The 26188-nt window shown below is 42.7% G+C and overlaps 1 protein-coding gene across 2 annotated transcripts in view; it reads right to left on the minus strand.

The window, feature by feature from the left end:
- The window catches only part of AP1AR (adaptor related protein complex 1 associated regulatory protein), a 35639-nt gene extending 19345 nt beyond the window's left edge, over nucleotides 1–16294 (minus strand). For both annotated transcript variants that reach the window (XM_070757881.1, XM_070757880.1), the window contains exons 1-4: nucleotides 15940–16294; nucleotides 9347–9395; nucleotides 7422–7448; nucleotides 1492–1517 (exon numbers count right to left, since the gene is read on the minus strand). In XM_070757881.1, coding sequence (XP_070613982.1) covers nucleotides 1492–1517; nucleotides 7422–7448; nucleotides 9347–9395; nucleotides 15940–16019 — 182 coding nt within the window. In that variant the 5' untranslated portion in view covers nucleotides 16020–16294. The remainder of the gene's footprint in view (nucleotides 1–1491; nucleotides 1518–7421; nucleotides 7449–9346; nucleotides 9396–15939) is intronic.
- Between the last annotated feature and the right edge of the window lie 9894 nt (nucleotides 16295–26188).

Below are 26188 nucleotides of genomic sequence, written 5' to 3' on the forward strand. Positions count from 1 at the left end.
AATGGGTACTGAGGTGTCATTTTTGAGCACCGAGACAAGTAGTCATTATTTATTTATTTTATTAGATTTGTATGCCGCCCCTCTCCGAAGACTCGGGGCGGCTAACAACAATAAAAAAGACAATGTAACAAATCTAATATTAAAAACTAATCTAAAAAACCCCAATTTAAGAGACCAATCATACAAACAAGCATACCATGTATAAATTCTATAAGCCTAGGGAGAAGGGAAAAAATTTCAGTTCCCCCATGCCTGACGACAGAGGCGGGTTTTAAGGAGCTTGTGAAAGGCAAGGAGGGTGGGGGCAACTCTGATATCTGGGGGGAGCTGGTTCCAGAGGGTCGGGGCCGCCACAGAGAAGGCTCTTCCCCTAGGTCCCGCCAAATGACATTGTTTAGTTGACGGGACCTGGAGAAGGCCAACACTGTGAGACCTAACTGGTCGTTGGGATTCGTGCGGCAGAAGGCGGTCCTGGAGATATTCTGGTCCGATGCCATGAAGGGCTTTATAGGTCAGAACCAACACTTTGAATTGTGACCGGAAATTGATCGGCAACCAATGCAGACTGCGGAGTGTTGGTATAACATTGGCGGGCCCCAGGGGAAGAGCCTTCTCTGTGGCAGCCCCAGCCCTCTGGAATCAACTCCCCCCAGAGATTAGAATGGCCCCCACCCTCCTTGTCTTTCGCAAGTTACTCAAGACCCACCTATATCGCCAGGCATGGGGGAACTAAGACATCCCCCCCAGACTTTCTTATATTTTATGTTTGGTGTGTATGTGCTGTATGGCTTTTAACAGTTGGGGGGTTTTTATATAATTATTATTATTAGATTTGCTTCATTGTTATACTGTTTTTATTACTGTTGTGAGCCGCCCCGAGTCTTCGGAGAGGGGTGGCATACAAATCTAATAAATAATAATAATAATAATAATAATAATAATAATAATATATAATTGCTATTGCTGAAGTCAATTAAAAAACAAAACAAAATCCCAACAACAGTCAAATTCAACCTCACATCCAATTGAGAAGTGAAGTTGCATATATTTCTGCTTATATTTCAGTTCTACATCTTATTAAAATGGAGTGTTGAGGATTGCACTGTATCCAGCACCACAAATCACTATGTGTTCTGGTCAATATGCATAAACCAAGTCCAGAATGCTTTATAGGTCATAACCAACACTTTGAATTGTGACCTGAAACTGATCGGCAACCAATGCAGACTGCGGAGTGTTGGTGTAACATGGGCATATTTGGGGAAGCCCATGATTGCCCATGATTAAAAATAATTTTCTATGAAATATATCTTCTTAAAAGAAGTGACAACATTATAATCAAACCAGTATTTTCAATTTCAAAAATGTGAATTTGCTGAAATGAATTAAATTTAAAAAGTAGATGATTAAAAAGAACGAAGCAAGCAGCATATATGAGTGAGAAGAAGAAAAGAATGCAAATCAATACATGCTGTAAATAGAAACTCATACCTTTGGTTGCTTCCTGGACTTTCACCCTGTTTTTTTTAAAAAAAGGTATCACATTATCACGCTACTTTCAAAATAGACTTGAAATACATGACTTTAAATCTTTTAAAATATCAAATCACTATAAAACTGTCAAATTACATTTTTTAGATTTTTTTTAAAAAGAAAAACACCTCTTGACGTATTTTCAGGCAATAATATCTAATATCTTCTATTCTTCCCTGAACTATCTGAATTTTAAAATGAGATTGAGCAGCAAGTCTAAGGAATGTACTTTTCCAAGTAAATATCAATTCTTTAATGGGCTTATCAACTGATCAACAGATGTGTTTATTTTTATTTTATTTAAAATTATATCTTTTACCACTTAGGGTTACATTAAATGTCCCAGAAGCAAATCTGCTTAATCACAAGACTGGCTTCTCGTGATTAGTGAGAAACTGGATATTCACATTTCACTCAGATTTTCTCAGCTGTAAAGACAGCTGTTAGCGCTTCTTAGAGGATGAGAAAGATCATAAACAAGATATGAAATTACCTCCCATTACCAAAGGAGAGAATTTATTATTATAAAACAAAGATCTGCTTTACCAAGAAAATCTTGGATACTGTGCTGATGTCTTATAGAATACCTATTTCTATATTAAATATATTATACGTGTATCTTATGATTAATTTATATTTAAGCGGGCTTACGAAATTTTCTTTTAAAGTATGTCAGTGGCATATTTAGCAAGCAAATAAAGGCTTCTAAAACGGAATGCTCCCCTAGTATCTCTATACAGTGATCCCTCGAGTTTCGCGATCTCGAGTTTCGCGAAACGCTATATCGCGAGTTTTCTACCCGGAAGTAACACCACCATCTGCACGCATGCGTAGATGGTGGAGTTTGCATTACCGCCGGGCAGATCAGCTGCTAGGCGGCCAAAGGAACCTTCCCTGGGTCTTCCCGCCGGCATGGGGGGCTTCCTAGCACCCCCCGAACCCCCAACCCGGGTTTGGGGGGGTGCTAGGAAGCCCCCCATGCCGGGGGAGACCTTTTAAAACACCCGTGCCGCTTCCCAGCTGAGTCCTGAAGCCAAGCGCAGAAGTTCGCCTTTGGCGCTTGGCTTCAGGACTCAGCTGGGAAGGGCGCGGCTGTTTGAAAAGGTGGCAGTCGGCCTGGGGGGCTTCCCAGTACCCCCCCCCAACCCTGTCTCCTGCCGCCGGTTTAGCCAGGAGAGGAGCGGCAAAGTGACTTGGAGGAATGGGAAACTCAAACCGCCCAGTTTCAGCTTTCCATTCCTCCACGTCACTTCGCCGCTCCTTCTGGCTGGTGGGGGGGGGGGAGTTAGGAAGGTTCTACTTCTCCCCCCCAGCCAAAAACTCAAAGCCTGTCTCCTGCCACACAGTTTAGCCAGGAGAGCAGCGGCGAAGTGACTTGAAGGAATGGGAAACTCAAACCGCCCGGTTTCAGCTTTCCATTCCTCCACGTCACTTTGCCGGGGGAGTCTGGGAGGGAAGATGACGCGCCGGCAGCACAGGGGCGAGGGGTGGGAGGCAAAGCTCTGCGGGTACAGCCCCTTTCGGCCAAGCCTCCCCCCCCCGCCAAGCAGCCAGGGAAGCCGAGCCGGGCGTGGAACATCGGCGCGGGAGGCAGGAGACGATCGGGCGACCGGAGCAGCAGCGCCGCCGCCGCCACGCCCGGCTCGGCTTCCCTGGCTGCGTGGCCGGGGAGGCTTGGCTGAAAGTGGCTGGAGCCGCAGAGCTTTGCCTCCCCCCCCCCTGTGCCGCCCGCGCGTCATCTTCCCTCCCAGACAAAAAGGCCACCCTTCGGCTCTGCAGTTTCAGTGGGGTTTCCCCGTTGCCCAGGGATTCCTGAACACACCACAGCCACCTCCGTTCGGGCGAAGGAATCCCTGGGCAACGGGGAAACCCCACTGAAACCGGGCGGGTTAAGCCTCCTTCGGCGACTGCGGAACTGCTTGCTGTCAACTTTGCACTGGGCAAAGAACTCTTCACCTCCCGCCAGGCACGGACGAAAGGCGTGGAAGTCTATTGTAGCAGCTGCTACAGCGGAGACATTTTGGGGGGGAGGCAGGAGGCAGGAGATCTGGCCCTTCACTTGCCCTCCCAGCAAAAGGCAAAGCCGCGCAGCTCCCCAGCCGCCAAAGGAGGCTTAACCCCACCCCTCTGTCCCACCCATCGCCCGTGGCCGGCAGAAAAGCGGGGATAGGCAGGAGGAGGTTATGCCGACCACGGGCGATGAGTGGGACAGAGGGGTGGGGTAAAGCCTCCTTTGGCGGCTGGGGAGCTGCGCGGCTTTGCCTTTTGCTGGGAGGGCAAGTGAAGGGCCAGATCTCCTGCCTCCTGCCTCCCCCCCCCAATGTCTCCGCTGTAGCAGCTGCTACAATAGACTTCCACGCCTTTCGTCCGTGCCTGGCGGGAGGTGAAGAGTTCTTTGCCCAGTGCAAAGTTGACAGCAAGCAGTTCCGCAGTCGCCGAAGGAGGCTTAACCCGCCCGGTTTCAGTGGGGTTTCCCCGTTGCCCAGGGATTCCTGAACACACCACAGCCACCTCCGTTCGGGCGAAGGAATCCCTGGGCAACGGGGAAACCCCACTGAAACCGGGCGGGTTAAGCCTCCTTCGGCGACTGCGGAACTGCTTGCTGTCAACTTTGCACTGGGCAAAGAACTCTTCACCTCCCGCCAGGCACGGACGAAAGGCGTGGAAGTCTATTGTAGCAGCTGCTACAGCGGAGACATTTTGGGGGGGAGGCAGGAGGCAGGAGATCTGGCCCTTCACTTGCCCTCCCAGCAAAAGGCAAAGCCGCGCAGCTCCCCAGCCGCCAAAGGAGGCTTAACCCCACCCCTCTGTCCCACCCATCGCCCGTGGCCGGCAGAAAAGCGGGGATAGGCAGGAGGAGGTTATGCCGACCACGGGCGATGAGTGGGACAGAGGGGTGGGGTAAAGCCTCCTTTGGCGGCTGGGGAGCTGCGCGGCTTTGCCTTTTGCTGGGAGGGCAAGTGAAGGGCCAGATCTCCTGCCTCCTGCCTCCCCCCCCCAATGTCTCCGCTGTAGCAGCTGCTACAATAGACTTCCACGCCTTTCGTCCGTGCCTGGCGGGAGGTGAAGAGTTCTTTGCCCAGTGCAAAGTTGACAGCAAGCAGTTCCGCAGTCGCCGAAGGAGGCTTAACCCGCCCGGTTTCAGTGGGGTTTCCCCGTTGCCCAGGGATTCCTGAACACACCACAGCCACCTCCGTTCGGGCGAAAGAATCCCTGGGCAACGGGGAAACCCCACTGAAACCGGGCGGGTTAAGCCTCCTTCGGCGACTGCGGAACTGCTTGCTGTCAACTTTGCACTGGGCAAAGAACTCTTCACCTCCCGCCAGGCACGGACGAAAGGCGTGGAAGTCTATTGTAGCAGCTGCTACAGCGGAGACATTTTGGGGGGGAGGCAGGAGGCAGGAGATCTGGCCCTTCACTTGCCCTCCCAGCAAAAGGCAAAGCCGCGCAGCTCCCCAGCCGCCAAAGGAGGCTTAACCCCACCCCTCTGTCCCACCCATCGCCCGTGGCCGGCAGAAAAGCGGGGATAGGCAGGAGGAGGTTATGCCGACCACGGGCGATGAGTGGGACAGAGGGGTGGGGTTAAGCCTCCTTTGGCGGCTGGGGAGCTGCGCGGCTTTGCCTTTTGCTGGGAGGGCAAGTGAAGGGCCGGATCTCCTGCCTCCTGCCTCCCCCCCCCCCCCAAATGTCTCCGCTGTAGCAGCTGCTACAATAGACTTCCACGCCTTTCGTCCGTGCCTGGCGGGAGGTGAAGAGTTCTTTGCCCAGTGCAAAGTTGACAGCAAGCAGTTCCGCAGTCGCCGAAGGAGGCTTAACCCGCCCGGTTTCAGTGGGGTTTCCCCGTTGCCCAGGGATTCCTGAACACACCACAGCCACCTCCGTTCGGGCGAAGGAATCCCTGGGCAACGGGGAAACCCCACTGAAACCGGGCGGTTTGGACTTTCCATTCCTCCAAGTCACTTCGCCGCTCGTGTCCTGGGTAAACCGGGCGGCAGGATACAGGCTTTGAGTTTTTGGCTGCAGGGGGAGGGAGTTAGGAAAATCCTACTTCTCCCCCCGCAGCCAAAAACTCGCAAGGTAAGGTTCGGGGCGGGGCGGGCGGGGCCCTTTTGTGCCAGTCGGGGAGGCGGCGGCGGCTGCAGCAGAGGCGGGCGGGGGAGGCCGGCCCGCCGGAGGGGCGATGCTGGCGGCGGAGACAGGCGAAGTCCCGCCCGCCCCCCGCCCGCTTGGCCCCGGGGGGCTGAAGGGAGCCAGGCGGGGGAGGGCGGGGGCTACTCGGTTCTTCCTCAGCCGGGGGTAGCCGGAGCGCCGGCCAGGCGGGGGCGGGCGAGGCGAGGGCTGCGGGGCGTGCCGGGCTCCAAGTTGCCGCGCTGCCTTTGTAAACCTGCCCGAGGGAGGCGAGGGAGCCCCTTTGTTGGCCGGCGGCCTGGCCGGCCCTTGGCGCGCGGTGCCCGCGGGGACTGCTGCGGCGGGGACTGCCCACTGCCTTCGCCCAGACCAGAGGCATCGCTCGGCTGGGTTTGCAGATCCGCGGAGGCATCGCCGAGGGCGGGCTGAGCGGCGCTGTGTTGGGAGCCCGTGCCGTGGGAGCGGGCGGCTTGGCCTCGCTGCGGCGGCGGCGGCTTTGCGGGTCCTCGCTGGCGGCCTCGCCGGGCGGAGGAGGCTGCGGGGCTTTCTAAAGGGAGGAAGAACTTGCTATCGAGCCTGCTAATGAAATCCAACCGGCGGAGGGTCTGAAATTCCACCCGAGGGGAAATGGGGGAAAAAAGCCCAGCCGGGAGCGCGGCGCCAGGCATTGTTCTCCGGACCCCTCCCGCAGCCTGGAGAGGGAAAGGGCCGCTGCGGGTTGGATTTCATTAGCAGGCTCGATAGCAAGTTCGATAGCGGCGGGCGAACGAGGCGAGCGGCGGGCGAACGAGGGGAGTGGGGGGCGAACGAGGGGAGCGGCGGGGCGAACGAGGGGAATGGGGGGAGAACGAGGGGAGCGGCGGGCGAACGGGGCGAGCGGCGGGCGAACGGGGCGAGCGGCGGGCGAACGGGATGTGCGGCCGCCGAACGGGGCGAGCGGCAAACGGCGGGCGGGCATCAGCGAGGATCCGAGGCGGCGGGGAAGACCCAGGGAACGTTCCTTCGGCCGCCCAACAGCTGATCTGCTCGGTAGCGCGGCAGCAGCGAGGAGCCGAAGATGAGGTTTCCCCGTTGCCCAGGCAAAGGGGAAACCCCATCTTCGGCTCCTCGCTGCTGCCGCGCTACCGAGCAGATCAGCTGTTGGGCGGCTGAAGTAACCTTCCCTTGGTCTTCCCCACCGCCCACACGCAAACTTCACCATCTGCGCATGTGCGGCCATGAAAAAATGGCCGCACATGCGCAGATGGTGTTTTTACTTCCGCACCGCTATATCGCGAAAAATCGAGTTTCGCGAGGGGTCTTGGAACGGAACCCTCGCGAAACTCGAGGGATCACTGTATATGTACTGTATACACTGAAGTATATAAAAGGATTGGATCTCTATTAGCATCCTTTTGAAAAAGCCAACATTATTATTTTCCCTAATCAAAGAGCTAAATTAGCCCCAAATAATTATTACATAATACTATGACCATTATATAATTTGTCTAAAGAGAACGTAATTTAAATGACACAGAATTTTGATTATTCTCAAAGCATGGCATATAACATTTCCCCATCATTTTGCACAGATGCTGGAAATTAAAGGTAGTAGTACAATACATAAATTCTAAGAGTTAAATAAATCTTAAGTGCCACCTCTTCTAAACAGTTTTTCAATTCACTACATGCTTCGTTGCTCTAATTTCAAATACCTTATCATCTAATTTGTATATATAATACATCTATTGAGCGTAATAAGGTCAGTATGAAGAACTTACTTCATCACTTTCCACTAGGTTTTCAAACTGAAAATAGATAGAATATTTCAATTAATCAAGCATAAGTAATCTGTTTAATGAAATACCAAATACATATCTATTTCAGACAAAATAAACTGCCATGTGTAGTAGAGCTTAGTAGCTATTTTTTAAATAAAACCGTAAATTATCATTTTAAAGTATATGGTACAAATATATAATTTTCTTAATATATATTATATATAATTTAGATACAGTATAAACAATGGGGAAGAATATATTGCTCAGTTTTACCTTTAAATGAATGAATATCTGAGTATGCATTAGTATATGTATTAGGAGTATATAAATTGATTCCACTTTGTATACAGATAATAAATGTATATCAAAGAGTTTTCATTTTCTTCATTAATAATAATAATAATAATAATAATAATAATAATAATAATATATTAGATTTGTATGCCGCCCCTCTCTGAAGACTCGGGGTGGCTCACAACAATTTTAAAAAAAACCAATATAACAGTGAATAAATCTAATATTAAAAGAAAAAGATATATAAAACCCCAGTAATTAAAACCATACAACACATACATACCAAACATAAAATATAAAAGCCTGGGGAAGGTGTCTCAGTTCCCCCATGCCTGGCGATGTAGGTGGGTCTTGAGTAATTTGCGAAAGACAAGGAGGATGGGGGCCGTTCTAATCTCCGGGGGGAGTTGATTCCACAGGGCCAGGGCCTCCACAGAGAAGGCTCTTCCCCTGGGGCCCGCCAAACAACATTGTTTGGTCAACGGGACCCAGAGAAGGCCAATTCTGTGGGACCTTATCGGCCGCTGGGATTCATGCGGTGGAACGTATTCTGGTCCAATGCCATGTAGGGCTTTAAAGGTCATTACCAACACTTTGAATTTAAATAAAGGTAATAAGACTAATATAGGATCTAGGGCAGGGGTGTTTTTGATTTCATTGGGGGCTGCATCACAGTTGTTTGACCTTGGAGGGTCAGGATGGGCATGACCAATGGGCCTGGCCAGCTCGATGTCATTCGTGTAAGGGCGTTTGTGGTAGCCCGAATGCTCAATCAGCCAAAATGATCTCCTGAACTCCATTTTCGGCTGCAACGGTCTTATGCAACCCTCTGCCAGTGAAAATGGAGTTTGGGAGGATCACATGCAGCCCTCTCAAGGTCCGTTTTTGCTGACAGAGGCACCGCGGGCTGGTCCTTCACTGCTTCCAGGCCAGCACTGTGGGCCAGATCTAAACACCTTGCAGATCAGATCCTACCCACGGGCCTTGAGTTTGACAACCCTGATCTAGGACATTCTTTCGCTTATTTATTTTCTTTATTTGAATACAAACTATTTGCCAAAACCTTTCAAATTTTATATTAGACCACCATATGATGTGGGCGTGGCTTGTGCATTTTGTTTCAACATCTTTCAGTGCAAATTGGGTGCTCTGGGGTGGAGCTCCAAATTTTGCTACCGGAACTGCGTTTCTGGCCATTCCGGTAGGAGCCCATCACTGTTCCTAGGGCAATCCTAGGAAAATGTTGTTTATGAGCAAAAGTAGGACACAAATATTAAGGAACTAAAGAGCTCAAAGAAGTCATAACTTTTACCAAGTCACATAATTGAATATAAACAGTTCATTACTGCATTAACCTTATTAAATTTATTTTATCCCAAGATTACAGTATTTTTATGTCTTATTTGCATTTTAACAAAGAAAAAACATAGCATTTAGTGGTTTTAATTAGATTTCTATTATTAAGAAAAGACTCTTCCAAATTGGTGTGATTGAAATTAACAACAAATAATTTTAATAATTCAAAATTATTTATTTATTGCATAATGTTTCAGCCAGCAAATATGCAATAAGAAAAACATTGTGCTAAGTTTTATAATGTGACAATAGGAGTATTTAAAACCTTTACTTACCTCTATAGTGAAATGTTCTCCTGTTGAGCATGTCCTGAAGTACTTTGATCTAGAATATAAACAGTATCATAGCAGAATTACTGCTATATTTCAAAAATATCAGAATTTCCCCCTCATTAGAATCTGTTTAATAACATCCAGGTATAATATTCTATCCTGTGCTTTTCAAAACTTTGTCATAAGAAGACTGCACATAGTTACATGCCATTTTAAAACAATACTCTTTTAATAAAAGCTTGATCACAGTCTTGACCATATTTAGCAAAGACAGGCATGAAATTACTGTATTTCCTATCCTAACATAATTTGCTATACTGCAACACCTTAGGTTTTGGGGAGGAAAATAAGGGGAAAAATCTGCCTATCAGATATTCATCTGGCTAGCGTCCTTAGTCTGGTCATTATTTTATCCCCTGATTAGGGCTTAAAAAAACCTTATTTGAAGAGAGTAACAATGAAAGAGCCAGCAAGCTGGAAAGACGTTAGCACCTCATTAGGGCTAGAAAGAAACTTATTTGGAGGAGTAGAGCAATGAAAAAAAAGTCTGCAGAGATTTAGGGCTGGAAAAACATTCTTCTGCGAGAGTAACAATGAAAAAGCCTGCAAGGTAAGAGCCGGGAAGATTGTTAGCACCATGTTAGGGCTGGAAAAAAAGCTTCAAAAAAGCTACACTCATATTATATAACACACCCAAATTTTCAGCCTGTTTTAGGGAGGAAAAAGGTGCATCTTAGAAAAATACGGTAGAACCTATCTGAGTTGCTAGCATCAAAGTTTGGAAGTAAAATGACTGTTTCATAATTTATTACAAAACCATTTGGACCTCGTGGCAGTGTAAAGCAAAGGATGAGCCAAACAACCATACACAAACCTAATTATCTGAATAATTGGAAAGAAACACCTAGCCCTGTTATTCTGCAAAACATTCATTTATCCATCTAGCCTTCTAAATGCTATGTTCTCAAGTGAATAAGACCCTGTAAATAAGGGGTTGGCCCATGTACTGAACACAGCTGAATTCCAATGTGTGTACTAGGATTTAGGGGTAGGATGCTTGGCTGCATAGCTAGAGGTATAACAAGCAGGAAGAGGGAGATTGTGATCCCATTATATAGAGCGCTGGTGAGACCACATTTGGAGTACTGTGTTCAGTTCTGGAGACCTCACCTACAAAAAGATATTGACAAAATTGAACGGGTCCAAAGACGGGCTACAAGAATGGTGGAAGGTCTCAAGCGTAAAACGTATCAGGAAAGACTTAATGGACTCAATCTGTATAGTCTGGAGGACAGAAGGAAAAGGGGGGACATGATCGAAACATTTAAATATGTTAAAGGGTTAAATAAGGTTCAGGAGGGAAGTGTTTTTAATAGGAAAGTGAACACAAGAACAAGGGGACACAATTTGAAGTTAGTTGGGGGAATGATCAAAGGCAACATGAGAAAATATTATTTTACTGAAAGAGTAGTAGATCCTTGGAACAAACTTCCAGCAGACGTGGTTGGTAAATCTACAGTAACTGAATTTAAACATGCCTGGGATAAACATATATCCATTGTAAGATAAAATACAGGAAATAGTATAAGGGCAGACTAGATGGACCATGAGGTCTTTTTCTGCCGTCAGACTTCTATGTTTCTATTTTGGATGCATTCAATATTATACTATGAAATAAATTATTAAAGACAGTAAAAATATGTATCAGCTATGAAAAAGGTAAGTATTCTTTTATCTCTTACTCCTTCCTGGAAAAAAAATGATCATCTGGAACGGGTAGGGTGATTGGTGAATTGAAAAAGCCACTCTCCTTTCAAAGGAAGTTCTACTGGGAGCCCCGGTGAACCAGTGTTTACAATGCAGTACTGCTGGCTAACACTGACCACAAGCTGAGTTCGATCCTGTCAGGCTCAAGGTTGACTCAGCCTTCCATTCTTACGAAGTCAGTAAAATGAGATCCTAGATTGTTTTAAAGAAAGTGCATGATGCCTATTACTTTCTACAAAATAAAGGAGTACTGTATTATAAATTTAATCATTCTCCAAATAGGATAATAAAAGTAATCCCAAAGCTCTAATTATATTTATTCCCATAAGCACTTAAAGAATAATGTTGCGATTCCTCTAGGAGTAAATTGAAAGTTGACAATGAAGAAGCTGAAATTACACACAATTGAGTTTCTAATTACATCTGCAGCATAAAGAAGACTCCTTTACAACAAACAATTTAAGCCAAAGGCAGCTGTGTAAGCCACAATTATGTCAAAATGAAATACATGTCATGATAATATACAAAGGACATATGTTATGAGATCCAAAGTATTTACTTATGGACATCATGGTGTACAAGTTGTCATTTATACCCTTGAAGACATCTATGATTAAACAGGGCTTATCTTGAGAAGCTATTTGTATTTCAAATGTTGTATGTTCAAAATAAACAGCAAGGCGAGATTTGTTTTCTATAGCATTAATCATGAAATAAGTAGAGTGAAAGTTTCAAAAGAAACTTGTGAACCCTTTGGCACTAGAAAAATTAATCATCAACTTTGGAAAACAAAAAGATCCTGGGAGCAATAGACAGTCAAAGAAAGCTATTTATATTTTTTTTAAACTATAGCCTACCAGATTTGTTTTATAGTTCTCACAGCTTCCAGATTCCTATGGGTGTATTTCAGTTTAGATTAATATACAGAATACTGGAAAATATTCAGGCACAAAGGATCATATGTTGATACAAAAAATGCAACAGTTTGGTCTCATATAAATTTTCGATATATCTTTACTGCTAAATAAACTATTCATCTTGGCTTTATAATAGAAGGTATCTATTAAACCAATAAATCCAATCACTTGTTCTGTGCTAGAATCCAAATTAAAATATTTTTGAAACTGGTGTAATTTGTTCCATTGCTAAATTGTTCCAAAATTTACAATTTTTTTAACACCACTCAAGAACCCGTCTTCCTGCAATTTATCTATATTTTCCAGTGTTCTGTTACCTGGAACCAAGGATAACAGGCTTCTTCAGGGGTGCTAAACTGGCAGCCCATGGGCTGAAAGTGCCATGCAAAGCCCACCCTCATTCCAGCTGCATGAAAGGGAAAAATGTGGAGAAACGTCATGTGAAGGCGTCGAGTTTGACACCCATGTTCTGTGTGAAACCTTTCGAGATATTTAAGAGAACTACAGTAGTGTTAAAGCATCAGACTAGAAAATGGAGATGGATGATTTGGGGCCAGTCTCTTTCATCCTGGCAGTCACAATGAGCGACATGAAAGCAATGAAATAATAATAATAATAATAATAATAATAATAATAATAATAATAATAATTCTATATCCCCTCCAATATTTTTAAGGTACTTTTCTCCTTAAAATGTATTTTGATACCTCATGGTAGTACATTAATATAATCTATATACAGAAATATATTAAACCAAATTTTTTTAAACAAAAAGCAATAATGTTGTTCTGTCTGGGTCACTCCAGAAGCCAATACCAACCCAAAAAGAGAAGCCAGACACACTGGTAAAAGGCAAAGGCAGTTTATATAATTCAAGGAAAACACAGGTAACAGAAAATGTCCTTACAAACAGGAAAAACGCTGGAACTTCAAATATATACACAAAGGGAATAGTCCATGAAGCAATACCAGATTCTTGCTGCCAAGACGAAGCTGTAGATAGCAAACAGACGCCTCCCACGAGTCTTCCAGACTGCGAGGCCACAAGCCAAGATCAGAGACGCTGAGAATCAAAACAGGTCACCGCAACTCCAATTGATAACACTCCACATGGCTTCAAGGCCTTGCCGGCCTTTTAAACCCTGCTGATGAGGACCACACCCAAACCCAGCTGTTTCTAATTCAATGGTGAAAATATTTCTTTAACTGCTCCTTTGGTTGCTGTGAACGTCTAACGTCTCTGTCTCATGTCAATGACAGCTTGTGCGTCATCACCTAATGACTCCAAGCTACTGGCTGGGGAGAGCCCCCCCCCCCAGGGGCTCTCATGCTGTTCTCCTTCATCCCATTCCTGACTCTCCTCTCCCCCGTCCGACTGTTCAGCCCCCTCCTCTGCGTGTCATCCTCCTCCGGGCATGGAGCCAGCAGAGACACAGCTGGTCCCTGAGCAGCCTCAGGCTGAATCACAACAAATGATGATGTGTCTAGTTTAATAAAAAGAAGGACTAGGAGAGACATGATAGCAGTGTTCCAATATCTCAGGGGTTGCCACAAAGAAGAGGGGAGTCAAGCTATTCTCCACAGCACCTGAGAATAGAACAAGAAGCAATGGGTGGAAACTAATCAAGGGGAGAATGTTGTATAGTGAGACTATATAGTGATTAATATAATACAGATGGCGATTGCCTCCAAGAAGAAGAGAGCCACCCATCTGCTCTCTTATAAAGTACTGAGGTTACGTGGCACCATTCCAGCCTCATGTACTATGAGAGGGTGTTTTTAAAAAATAATCTTACAAACAAATGTAAAGTGAAAGTATATTGGGAGGCTGAAGACAACCTAAATTGCATGTTTTTAAAAAAAAGTTAACAGCAATTGTCAGCAGGGCTATAGTCTGAATTATTTATCCAAACGAGGCCTGCAAAAATGTGGAAATAAGTAAAAACATGCTTTATACCTCCCCAATCCCTTCATTCTTCTCAAAGAAGCTATTCTCAAATAACACTGCAGCCTTTGAAAGCTGTATGCAATGAAATTTCATTTTAATGTGTGCCAATGAATTCAAAGTGACAATAAAGTTATTGTTCTGTTCTGTTCTATTTATTCTATTCTAGCAGAGGCAAATAGGAAAGGCTGTCACATTTGTTTTGTTTTATTTATTTATTGGTCAAAACATGTACAAGATAGCAGGTATATAAGTAAACATTACAATAAATAAGTATGCTCTTGGAAGAGATACTGTTAAATTGGAAAGCATGCTACCGGTCTGCCAAACTTGAGGTGAGTTAGGATAATACTCAAGGAGAGATATAGATGGTGGTAGAGGAAGTAGGAGGGGGAGGAAAAGAAGGAGAGAGAGTAAGAGGGGGAGTGAGGGTGCAAGTAGGTAGGAGAAGGAGATAGAGTAAGAGGGAGTAGAGTGTAAGGAACAAGGCAAAAGAGGAGTAGACTGATGTTTGGATAGAATAGATATGGATCTTTGGAATAACTGATAAAAATATAAAATGAAATTGTTATTATTAATATAAAGTATATTTGCATATAAGGTATATTTGCATGTGATGGAAGGTATTGGCATAAACATAAACAAAAGCGAAGTAGGTACAGGTCAATTTGGAAAATAGGACAGTAAGACAGGGACGTTAGGCACAACAGTGCACTTATGCATTATCGATGATTCGTTTGCTGTGAACACAATTATTGGCCTGTAAGTATAGCAAATGAGACTAAAATCATTTATTCACCCTACACCACCACCAGACTTTATTAGAAAGCCCCAGGGGCAAGTCATGAGAGCCTCTCCTGGATCCCCATTGTTTCGTTAAGAAATGATGGCATAAGTGCACCACTGTGCCTACCCTCCATGTCCTACTGTCCTCTTTTATTGTTATTTTTTTACTTATGTTTATACAAACTACTACTATCCTATACATGTTGGACAAGTAAAATAAAATAGATAGATAGATAGATAGATAGATAGATAGATAGATAGATAGATAGATAGATAGATAGCTGGTGGTTGGCTGGCTGTTGGGGTGGGGGAAACCTTTGCAAATAAAATAAATTAGATAGATAGATAGATAGATAGATAGATAGATAGATAGATAGATAGATAGATAGATAGATAGATAGATAGATAGATAGATAGATGGTGGCTGGCTGGCTCTTGGAGTGGTGGGGGGGGAACCTTCGCAAATAAAATAAATTAGATAGATAGGGAGATAGATAGATAGATAGATAGATAGATAGATAGATAGATAGATAGATAGATAGATAGATGGCTCTTGGGGTGGGGTGGGGGAAACCTTCGCAAATAAAATAAATTAGATAGATAGGGAGATAGATAGATAGATAGATAGATAGATAGATAGATAGATAGATAGATAGATAGATAGATGGCTCTTAGGGTGGGGTGGGGGAAACCTTTGCACATAAAATAAATTAGATAGATAGGGAGATAGATAGATAGATAGATAGATAGATAGATAGATAGATAGATAGATAGATAGATAGATAGATAGATGCTGGCTGGCTCTTGGGAATGGGTGGGGTAAACCTTCGATCCGCACCTGACTGGCAGCCCATTGCAGCTCCACCAGGCTGAGGTCACTTAACTGTACACCGCAGAGGCCAAGCTGCTACTTCCGGAAGCATGGCTCCAAGGCCAGCGCCTGGAGACACGCCTGCCCCCGCTGTTCACTCGGATCCAGGTAGACTGCCGGTGAACGTGGAGGCTTTATTCCACCCTTCCGGTTTAACACAGCGCGGGCTGGACTTTCTAGCGGAATCCGCCGAGGCCCCACCAAAGCAGAGGCGAAGGGATCTCCGCCTTTCTAGTCCCAGGCCGGCCTGTCCTGAATTCTCCCCCCCCCCCTCCGGGGAATGGAAGTCAAACCGTCCTACCGCGCTTACCCTCCTCCTCGTTGGAGGCGTCCCGCTTCCCGTCTCGGGAAGACCCAGCAACACCACTGCGCCGCCCAGCTGTTGCCCATAATGGCATGCTGGGAGAGGGGCGGCCGGGGGGCGCTCTGTCACCCGCCGGAATCGATTCCCACCACGGTCCCTCGACGGCGGCGGAGCGGAAGAAAGAGACGGCGGGGCGACAGCTGCGGCTCCCGGGCATGGAGGAGAAAAGGGACACGCGGCGACGAGCGGCCGTTACGGCGGCTCCGCTCCTCCTCCACCCACCAATAGGCCCTCCCCCCTCACGTTGTGACGGCGAGCTCGGCAGTCGCGTGCGGCCGTCGGCCACGCCCTCGCCTCATTCATCGCCCTGGGCTGGGCCCGAGATGGCAGGGAAGCGCATGCGTGGATCGAGACGTTCTGGCTCCTCCCTTAACTTTTAGATTAGATTCGAGTGTGTGATCTACCTACCCGATGGCAAGAGTGTGAAGGCTGGTGGATTTGTAGGTGTGTTTTTCAAATCAAATCAAATTTATTGTTACAGCCAAAACAAATGAAAACACTTAGTAAATAAACAATCCAAATAGCAGATAAAATCCATGATAAAATCTAGTCTGTCAATTACACATTGCAGTGTTTCCCAACCTTGGCAACTTGAAGAAATTTGGACTTCAACTCCCAGAATTCTCCATCCAGCTCGCTGGCTGGGGAATTCTGGGAGTTGAAGTCCAAATTTCTTCAAGTTGCCAAGGTTTGGAAACACTTCAATACAGTATTACTAAAATTACAATCCATAAACTGAGGTTTGTTTGTTTGTTTATTTGTTTGTTTATTTGTTTATTTATTTTGTCCAATACACAATACACATTGAAGAGAATAGACAAGTAATAATATATATATATATATAAATAAAGAAAAGGATAGAAGAAAAGATATAAAAATAGGGGAGAAGATATATGAAAGGAAGAAAAGATATATGAGATAAAGGAGAGACAATTGGACGGGACGGAAGGCACACTAGTGCACTTATGTACGTCTCTTACTGACCTCTTAGGAACCTGGATTCATATATTCATATATTCTATATTTAGTTTGATACTATTAGGGAAAGGAATAAACACAAGGTTGCCACATTTGTCGTATAAATTAGCTAACGTATATTAGGCACTTAAAAGCTGGCCACAAATGGTATACACACACACACATATACACATACATATATAGACATACATGCATACACATATATACATATTTATTTTCGTAGATTTTCACAGGTACAAGTATGAAGGTCTTGGCACACTTGGGCCTCCACCCCCCTGCAAGAATCACCAGAAATTTCTGAAATTTACAAGGGGAAGAACTGCAAGGGCAAAGTCTTTCAGTTAATGGTATTCTGTGTGTTTTTGTGGTGAAGGGGGTCAGCGGCTATCAGATACCGGGAATTGGTTGAATAAAATAATTGCTCCAAATAGCCACAGAGGATGCCAGGATTCCCTTGGCGGAGTCCCAAAAACTTGTTCTGCTTCCGAGACTCTACAATACATTCAATCCATATTGATTGCTTTTAAATCTAAAAATCCTCTTCCATTTGTTGATCATATACGGGGAGCGGTCAATAGATCTACTGTACTGCTCAGGATATTCTCAGGAGCCTTAAAGAAAGTTTGCTGATCTGCTTTTTTACAGCTGGGTATATTTTGAGGCAAGTTCTGCCCTCTTGTCTTTTGGTTTCAGACTTGAAATGGTTTATTGATGATGCAGTTAATTTAATTTATTAAGTTTATAAGCCGCCCAAGTTTAATCTTGACTGTTGCTGTGGCTTAGTTTTGTTTGTTTTCGCTGCTTTCTCCCAAATTCCTAGTTCGTTTGGCATAATGAACTCATATTTATTTATTTATTTATTTATTTATTTGTTTGTTTATTTATTTATTTATTTATTTATTTATTTATTTATTTATTTGTGTATTTATGTATTTATGTTTTATTCATTCATTCATTCATTCATTTATTTATTTATTAGATTTGTATGCCGCCCCTCTCCGTAGACTCGGGGCGGCTCACAACACAATAATAGCTAACCCTCACCCTGTCAAAGACCGTGGAGTACTCATATCCAATGACCCAAGTGCCAGAGCTCACTGTATCAACATTGCTAAAAAAGCACTAAGAGTTACAAACCTAATTTTACATAGCTTCTTCTCCCGAAACACTGATCTACTAACCAGAGCTTACAAAACATTCATCAGCTCAATACTCGAATACAGTTTGCCTGTATGGAACCCACGTTGTATAAGTGACATTGACACAATTGAGAGAGTCCAGAAATACTTCACAAGAAGAGTCCTTCACTCCTCCTCTCAAAAAACAAACTACCTTACTCCTCCATACTTCAAGTACTATGGTTAGACAATCTACAACTACGTTGCCTCTGAACTCATTCAACTGTTGTTCATAAGATCATACACCATAACGTCCTTCATTCAACCAGAACAACACAAGAGCAAACACCAGATTTAAACTTAATATTAACCGCTCCACACTTGACTGTAAAAAATATGACTTTAGTAACCGAGTTGTCGAAGCATGGAACTCATTACAGGACTTCATAGTGTCATCCCCAAGCCCCCAACACTTTACCCTTGGATTATCCACAGTTGACCTATCCAGATTCTAAGAGGTCAGTAAGGGGCGAGTACAAGTGCACTAGAATGCCTTCCATCCCCTGTCCTATTGCTCTCCTATATCTTCTATACCTTTCTTCTATTCCCATATCTCTTCTTCTATTCTTTCATTGATATGTTCTATTCCTATAACTTCTCTTCTCTTCTTTCTTAGATATATTTTATTATGAGTATCTCCTCTATAACCTTCATATATGTATTTTACTATGTTTATACCCACTAAAACCCTCATTGCGTATTGGACAAAATCAATCAATAAAATAAATAAAATAAAATAAATGTTAGTTTCTACTTCACCTTCAACAACAAAAGCACGTAATACATCCCCTATGCTAATGTTTCTCTCCTAACTAGTATCATATATATAAACATTGTTATATCTTTGTATATTACCAATTCACACTTGACAAAATAAATAAATAAAAATAAAATAAAAATGAAGCGAGTAACAAAAGATTGACAAGTACTTATTAGATTCAAAAGACTTATTTTAATAGCTCAGCTTTCTCTCTCCTTCTTTGAAACTAAGTTTGGAACAATGTTGTTTAAACCACAATGCAATCCACAATGTAGTAATGAGCGAAGGAGGAATAAGCATTGTAGAATGGCAGAAATTATATAAATACAGTGATACCTTGTCTTATAAACTTAATTGGTTCTGGGATGAGGTTCTTAAGGTGAAAAGTTTGTAAGATGAAACAATGTTTCCCATAGGAATCAATGGAAAAGCGATTAATGCGTGCAAGCCCCAAATTCACCCCTTTTGCCAGCCGAAGCGCTCGTTTTTGCGCTGCTAGGATTTCCCTAAGGCTCCCCTCCATGGGAAGCCCCACCTCTGGACTTCTGTGTTTTTGCGATGCTGCAGGGGAATCCCAGCATCGCAAAAATAGGTGCTTCGCTGGCAACGGAAGTCTGGAGGCGGGGCATCCCAGTGGCAGCGGTGGGTTTGTAAGGTGAAAATAGTTTGTAAGAAGAGGCAAAAAAAATCTTAAACTACGGGTTTGTATCTTGAAAAGTTTGTATGACGAGGCGTTTGTAAGATGAAGTATCACTGTATTTTATTGTCACTGTCAATACAACGACATTGTCGTTGACAACCAGTCATGTGATGCCCAGAGACCAATAGCAACACACAGAACAATCCCAAAATAAAAAATACAAAAATGCCCCACCCACCACAAATTCCCCTGAACTACCCAAACATCTACACAACAGACCAAGTAATACTGTCCAACAGCTCACTGATGGTGACCCTTTAGTTCATTGTTAAGTGCGAGTATAACTCTGGGATTAATTAATGCAAAAAGGAGCTCGTGATCAGGGGTGAAATCCAGTAGTTTCTGAAAGGTTCTGGAGAACCGGTAGCAGAAATTTTGAGTAGTTGAGAGAGCCGGCAAATACCAGCTCTGGCTGACCATAGAGTGGGGTGGGAATGGAGATTTTGCAATATCCTTACACTGCCACGCCCACCAAACAATAATGAAAAAAAAAATGGATTTCATCACTGCTTGGGACGATGGATAAAAGTGTGTTTTTAGAATTCTTAAGGACCCTATATGGTGGTAACTTCTTTGCTAACACAGTGGTACCTCGGTACTCGACCACAATTCGTTCCAGAAGTGTGGTCGAGAACCGATTTGGTCGAGTACCGAATTTATCTATCTCATAGGAAATAATGGAAATGGATTTAATTGGTTCCCAGCCCCTGTTAACTCGCTGGGAACCAATTAAATCTATTTTCTTTATTCCAATGGGATAAATAAATTCGCTACTCCAAGCTGCAGGAAGGGTGGCGGCTGCTGCAATCCCGGCAGCTTCGGGGGGCTCCTTTCCTCATTGCTTCCTCTTATTACCTGTAAGCAGCTGCAAAAACTTTCTCCTTCCCAGCGGCTGCAACGGCGGCGGCTTCCCGTCGAGGAGCAACAGCGCCGGGAACGTCACGTAATGAAGGGAAGCTGCTGGAGCGGCGGCAACTGCTGAGATGGCTCCGGCAGCTTCCCTTCATCACGTGACGTTCCCGGCGCTGTTGCTACTCGAAGGGAAGCCGCCGCCGTTGCCGCCGCCTGGAAGGAGAAAGTTTTTGCAGCTGCTTACAGGTAATAAGAGGAAGCAATGAGGAAAGGAGCCCCCTGAAGCTTCTGGGATTGCAGCAGCCCCCACCCTTCCTGCAGCTTGGAGCTCTTATAGAACTCCTCAGCCCCCTGAAGCTGCTGGGATTGCAGCAGCCCCCGGCGGTAACATTTCTGATAATGAACAAAATTTTCTCTGGCTGTTCGGTATCCGAATTTTTGTTCAGATACCGAAGCAAATTTTTGCCGAAAATTTTGTTCGTTATCCGAAATGTACGAGAACCAAAGCGTTCGAGTACCGAGGTACCACTGTAGCTTTCTGTAGACATTCCACTTTATATTTTAATAATAATAACAGAACAAATTATTTCCAGGCCTCTTCCAGCTGGAATCAGTTTAGTTGCTTCTTACTCACTTCACATATTGCTAAAAGCAACAGTATAATAATGAAATAATAGTGTTCAGAGGCATGATAGACATTATAGTATATACATTATAGATGTATGCACTCATGACATAAACATGGCCTAGCAATATTTTTTACTGTCGTGTTGTTGTTTCTAGCACTTGTTTTCTCTTGTTCTATGCATGACAAAGATCCTCAGTAAATTATAAGATGACACTATCAATACCCTACAAAGAAAATCTATATAAAATATTTTTCCAATGGCACTACGCTCCAGCACGTTTAGCTAAAATAAATGGGAATGTAAGTAACAAATGCTCGAAGGGCAAAAAAGACGTAGGAACATATTATCATATTTGGTGGCTATGTACGGAAGCAAGAAAATTTTGGATCCAAATTCAGACCTGGCTGGAAGAAATATTGGATTACAAATTAGAGACGAAACCAGAAATGTATTTATTAGGAATAATTAGAGGCCAACACAGTAAAGAAAACTATTATTTAATAAACATCAGCAAGATTGGCATTCGCACAAGTATGGAAGCAAAAAAAGACTCCAAATGAAGAGATGGTGATTAAAAAAATGTTAGACTGCGCCAAATTAAGTAAATTAACGTATGAAATACAAAATCAACAAAATAAGGACTACTACAGAGTGTGGGAGAAATTGTACAATTGGATTGGGGGGAAAAAAGGGAAACTAGCAGTAAAGGAATATAATGTAGAGTAAATAGAATTGTAAAAGATTAATTTTCATGCATATAGGGAATGGTGTTTTTTTAAAAATATTTTTATAAAATTTTTATTACAACAAACAAACAAACAAAAAATCTTAAAGAAAAAGTGCCCAACATCAATAAACCCCACCACCATTTAGGGGGTTAAATTATTTACAATAAATTTCAATTTCTTCCTTAGCTCCGGTTTACATTTCTTTACATACAAAAAGTGATTGGAATTTATTTTTCACATTGTCGTCATAAATTCTACTTAAGATATAATTTTTCACCTTGTTCCATCATGCCATCAGCTTCTCCAATATATTTTCATCAAAGTTATTTAATCTTATTTCCATAATTTCGAAGTGGATGTGGCCCACCATATACCAGTATCAATTCTGGATTGTCCATTTATTACTATCCGTCCACCCTAGTACCACTACTGCTTGAGCGCTTTCCAAAGCTGCTGTTTTGATTTCTTTAAATTCTCGTAATTCCCCATGCATATAGGGAATGGTTAATGCTTAACGTTGTTTGTATGTTGTTTGTATGTTGGTATGTCAAATAAACTTTATAAAAAAAATTAAAAAAAGATTCTCACTTTATTTCCCTGCAAATCATAAACGTCCCCTGGATGGCACCAAAACAATACAGAGAAAGTTTATTGTCTGCCAAATGATGCAGTACTAACAGAAACAGAGGGAACAAAATAACAACAGAGGGAACAAAAGAACAGCAGAACATAGGCACAAAAATAAAATAAAATAAAACCAAGCAGTCCCTTCTAAGAAGATATGAAGAGCCCTGTTGGTTTAGCCGTTGACCCATCAAATTCACTTTTCCGTATTCTATTCCAAAGTAGACACCAAGATGCATCGAGGTGTTTATAAATATGAACATGAGGATGATCTCATTTCTTCCACCAGTGCATCTTAGCAATGATTTTAGAGCTCACAAATTACATCAAAATTATTAGATAGTGGACATCCCTGTCTTACATCCTTTTCAATATCAATTTTTTCAGTACAGTCCCCATTCACTATAACTCTAGCCTTTTGTTTTGAATATATTGTTTCTATCATTTTGGAGGCAATTGCAAGTTCCCCTCTGGATCTTCCCCTCTCCTCCGGTCGATCCCTCCGAGACCGAACGTGCCGGATCAGGCCCCCTGATTAGGAAATACAACAGGAACAGAGCCCTGTTCCCTCATTTCTCTACACAATGACATCACCACCGGAAGGCTCAAAATACAGAGAATTCTGATACCTGGAGAAATTACTGTTTGAAAGAAACTTGAGAGTTCAGTTGCTGCCTATCAGGACGCAGTGTTAAATCTCATTCTGTTAACTGCAACCAAAGGAGAATTGGAAAATTGGCTCATTCCACTGCCTGTCATCTGCACCTCTATAACTGTCTGGTTTGGTGCTGCAACCCAACAGGACCGACACAGACTTCAGAGGATAATCAGAACTGCAGAAAAAACAATTGCTGCCAACCTGCCTTCCATTTAGGACCTGTACACTGCACGAGTCAAAAAGAGGGCGTGGAAAATATTTACTGACCCCTCACATCCTGGACACAAATTGTTTCAACTCCTACCCTCAAAACGTCGCTACAGAGCACTGCACACCAAGACAACTAGACACAAGAACAGTTTTTTTCCGAACGCCATTACTCTGCTAAACAAATAATTCCCTCAACACTGTCAGACTTTTTACTAAATCTTCACTTCTATTCTACTAGTTTTTCTCATCATTCCTTTCACCCATTTCCTCCCATGTTGACTGTATGACTGTAACTTGTTGCTTATATTCTAAGATTTTTATTAATATTGCTTCTTCATTGCTTATTTGACCCCTATGACAATCATTAAGTGTTGTACCACATGATTCTTGACAAATGTATATTTTATTTTATGTATGCTGAGAGCATATACACCAAGACAAATTCCTTGTGTGTCCAATCACACTTGGCCAATAAAAATTCTATTCTATTCTATTCTATTCTCTTGTGACTTTTCTGCTTCCAATGGTCATCAGAATTGCTATTTAAATTTAATATCTTGTGCTTATTTCCTCGTTGACTCCATCTCCTTTCGCCATTTGGTGGTAGTTTTTCAGAATATAAACATGAAAGCAGATTTTGCTGATAGAATGCACAGTAGGAGCATTTTTGGCTAAACAATATTAAATGATAACTTTACATAAATAAATCCTAGGGAGACATTGTCACAACAAATGAAAGTGAGTTGGTGATAGATTTAATTTCCCAACATTCTATCTTTTATTTACAGAATTCACACATGTCAGATTATGTGACTCCCTCCCAAAAGTACTTTTAACCCACTGAAAATACATTTAAGGAGAAAAAAATAATGACTAGTTTCATACATCAAATTAAGCATAAGCCAAATGTGTTGTACAAAATCAGACATTTTGGATTATAAATGATGGTGTTTGGTGTATAATATAATGTGGAACAGCTATTTTATTTATTTTATCTACCCTGCCTTTATTACAGGCTTTGTTAGTACACCTTGTACTTATTTGATCCAAAAGTTAAAAACTTGATCTTTCAAGTGTCTGCATTTCAGAATATTAATTTTTACGTAAAATAACAATCTTTTACAGAAGGTTGATGCAATTTAAATATAACACATCCATTTTTCTGTTCTTTTTGAAATGCTGTTGCCTCATTAACCATGGCCATATTTGAAACCAGAAGCAAGAAAAATTAATAGCGAAATCATGTAACTATCAAAGCAATGGAATGCTAAAAGTAACTGGAAGGTTTCCTTGTGGTATACATAAAGACACCAAATTAATGATGTGTTACTTGTACCAGTTTTTTGACCTCGTTTGGGTGCAGACATTCCCCAGAAGCAATGGACTGTAGAGACAATTTGAAATAATTTCATATAAATATTAGTCAGCAGTCTGAATGCTATCAGTCATCGGTCCCAACTGTTACAGTTTAATTAATATCGGGACTGGAATTTGAAATGATCAGTATCATTGTATAAACAGTCTATCATATAAAGAATAGCCCAATTTTTCTAAAAAATGTATTTGGTTAATCAGTTGTTTTTAACCATTGCATTTACTTTGTGTACTTCTTGATTTGTTTATTAACTCAATTATATTATATATATATATGCCTTACAAGGCAAAGGTTGCAGGTTCAAGTCCCAGTGGGTATGGCTAGCTGATGAGGCCAAAATAAAGCCAAAATAGATCTATCCTAGTCTCCCTTAATTTTCAAATTCAGCAAAAAAACATGTGACACATATATATATAGAATTGTAGACTATCAATAAAATTAACTGCCTTGGAAATGGCCCTGGGTTGGGCCGAGAGGCAAATAAGGAGCTGTGATGTTCCTTCAATACACCAGGGTGATTCGACACAAAAATATGTAACCCTTCCCTTGTACAGAGCTGAAGGGATTGGATACTGTAGCCTATATATATATATATATATATATATATATATATATATATATATATATATATATATATATATATATATATATATATTCGTAAATTTTCACGGGTATATGTATGTAGATTGTTCTGAGTTCGGGTTTTGCCCTGTGTAATGTTTTGCATATCTATGCGACGTTTATTACAACAACACAAAGATTGGAACCTCAGCCTGAAGATGGGGAATGTGATTTCGCCGAAACGTCGCATAGACATGCAAAACATTACACAGGGCAAAACCCGAACTCAGAACAATCTACATATATATATATATATATATATATATATATATATATATATATATATATATATATATATATATATATATCTCACATGGTTTTTTTTGCTGAATTTGAAAATTAAGGGAGACTAGGATAGGTCTATTTCGGCCTATATATATATGCTGTACATATTCTGTGACTTATGTATTTTTTTCTGTCAAGTGATCTGACAGAAAAAAACATATAGTCCGTCCCTGGTACAAAGCTGAAGGGATCAGATCCTGTGGCCTAGAGGTTAATTCTCTGCCTTGCAAGGCAGAAGCTGCAGGATCAAATCCCAGTAAGCGTATGTTTAGCTGATGAGGCCAAAGCAAGGCCGAAATAGTGCTATCCTAGTCTCCCTTAACTTTAAAAATTCAGCAAAAACCTGTGATACATATATATATGTTTTCGTAAATTTTCACGGGTATAGGTATGAAGGTCTTGGCATATTCGGGTTTCTTCCTGTGTAAGTTTCAAAGATTTCTGGCGACGTTTTGACGAGGTCCTACTTGTCACCTTCTGGCTGGTTCTTTTGTCCTTGTGCTAGGGCGAACACTAGCACACTTATGAGTTGAAGTCCAGAAGTCTTAAACTTGCCAAGGTTGGAGACCCCTGCTCCAGAGGTATTTTCTTATCGAA

The sequence above is a fragment of the Erythrolamprus reginae genome, chromosome 7, assembly GCF_031021105.1.
Source record: "Erythrolamprus reginae isolate rEryReg1 chromosome 7, rEryReg1.hap1, whole genome shotgun sequence".
Classification (NCBI taxonomy): domain Eukaryota; kingdom Metazoa; phylum Chordata; class Lepidosauria; order Squamata; family Dipsadidae; genus Erythrolamprus; species Erythrolamprus reginae.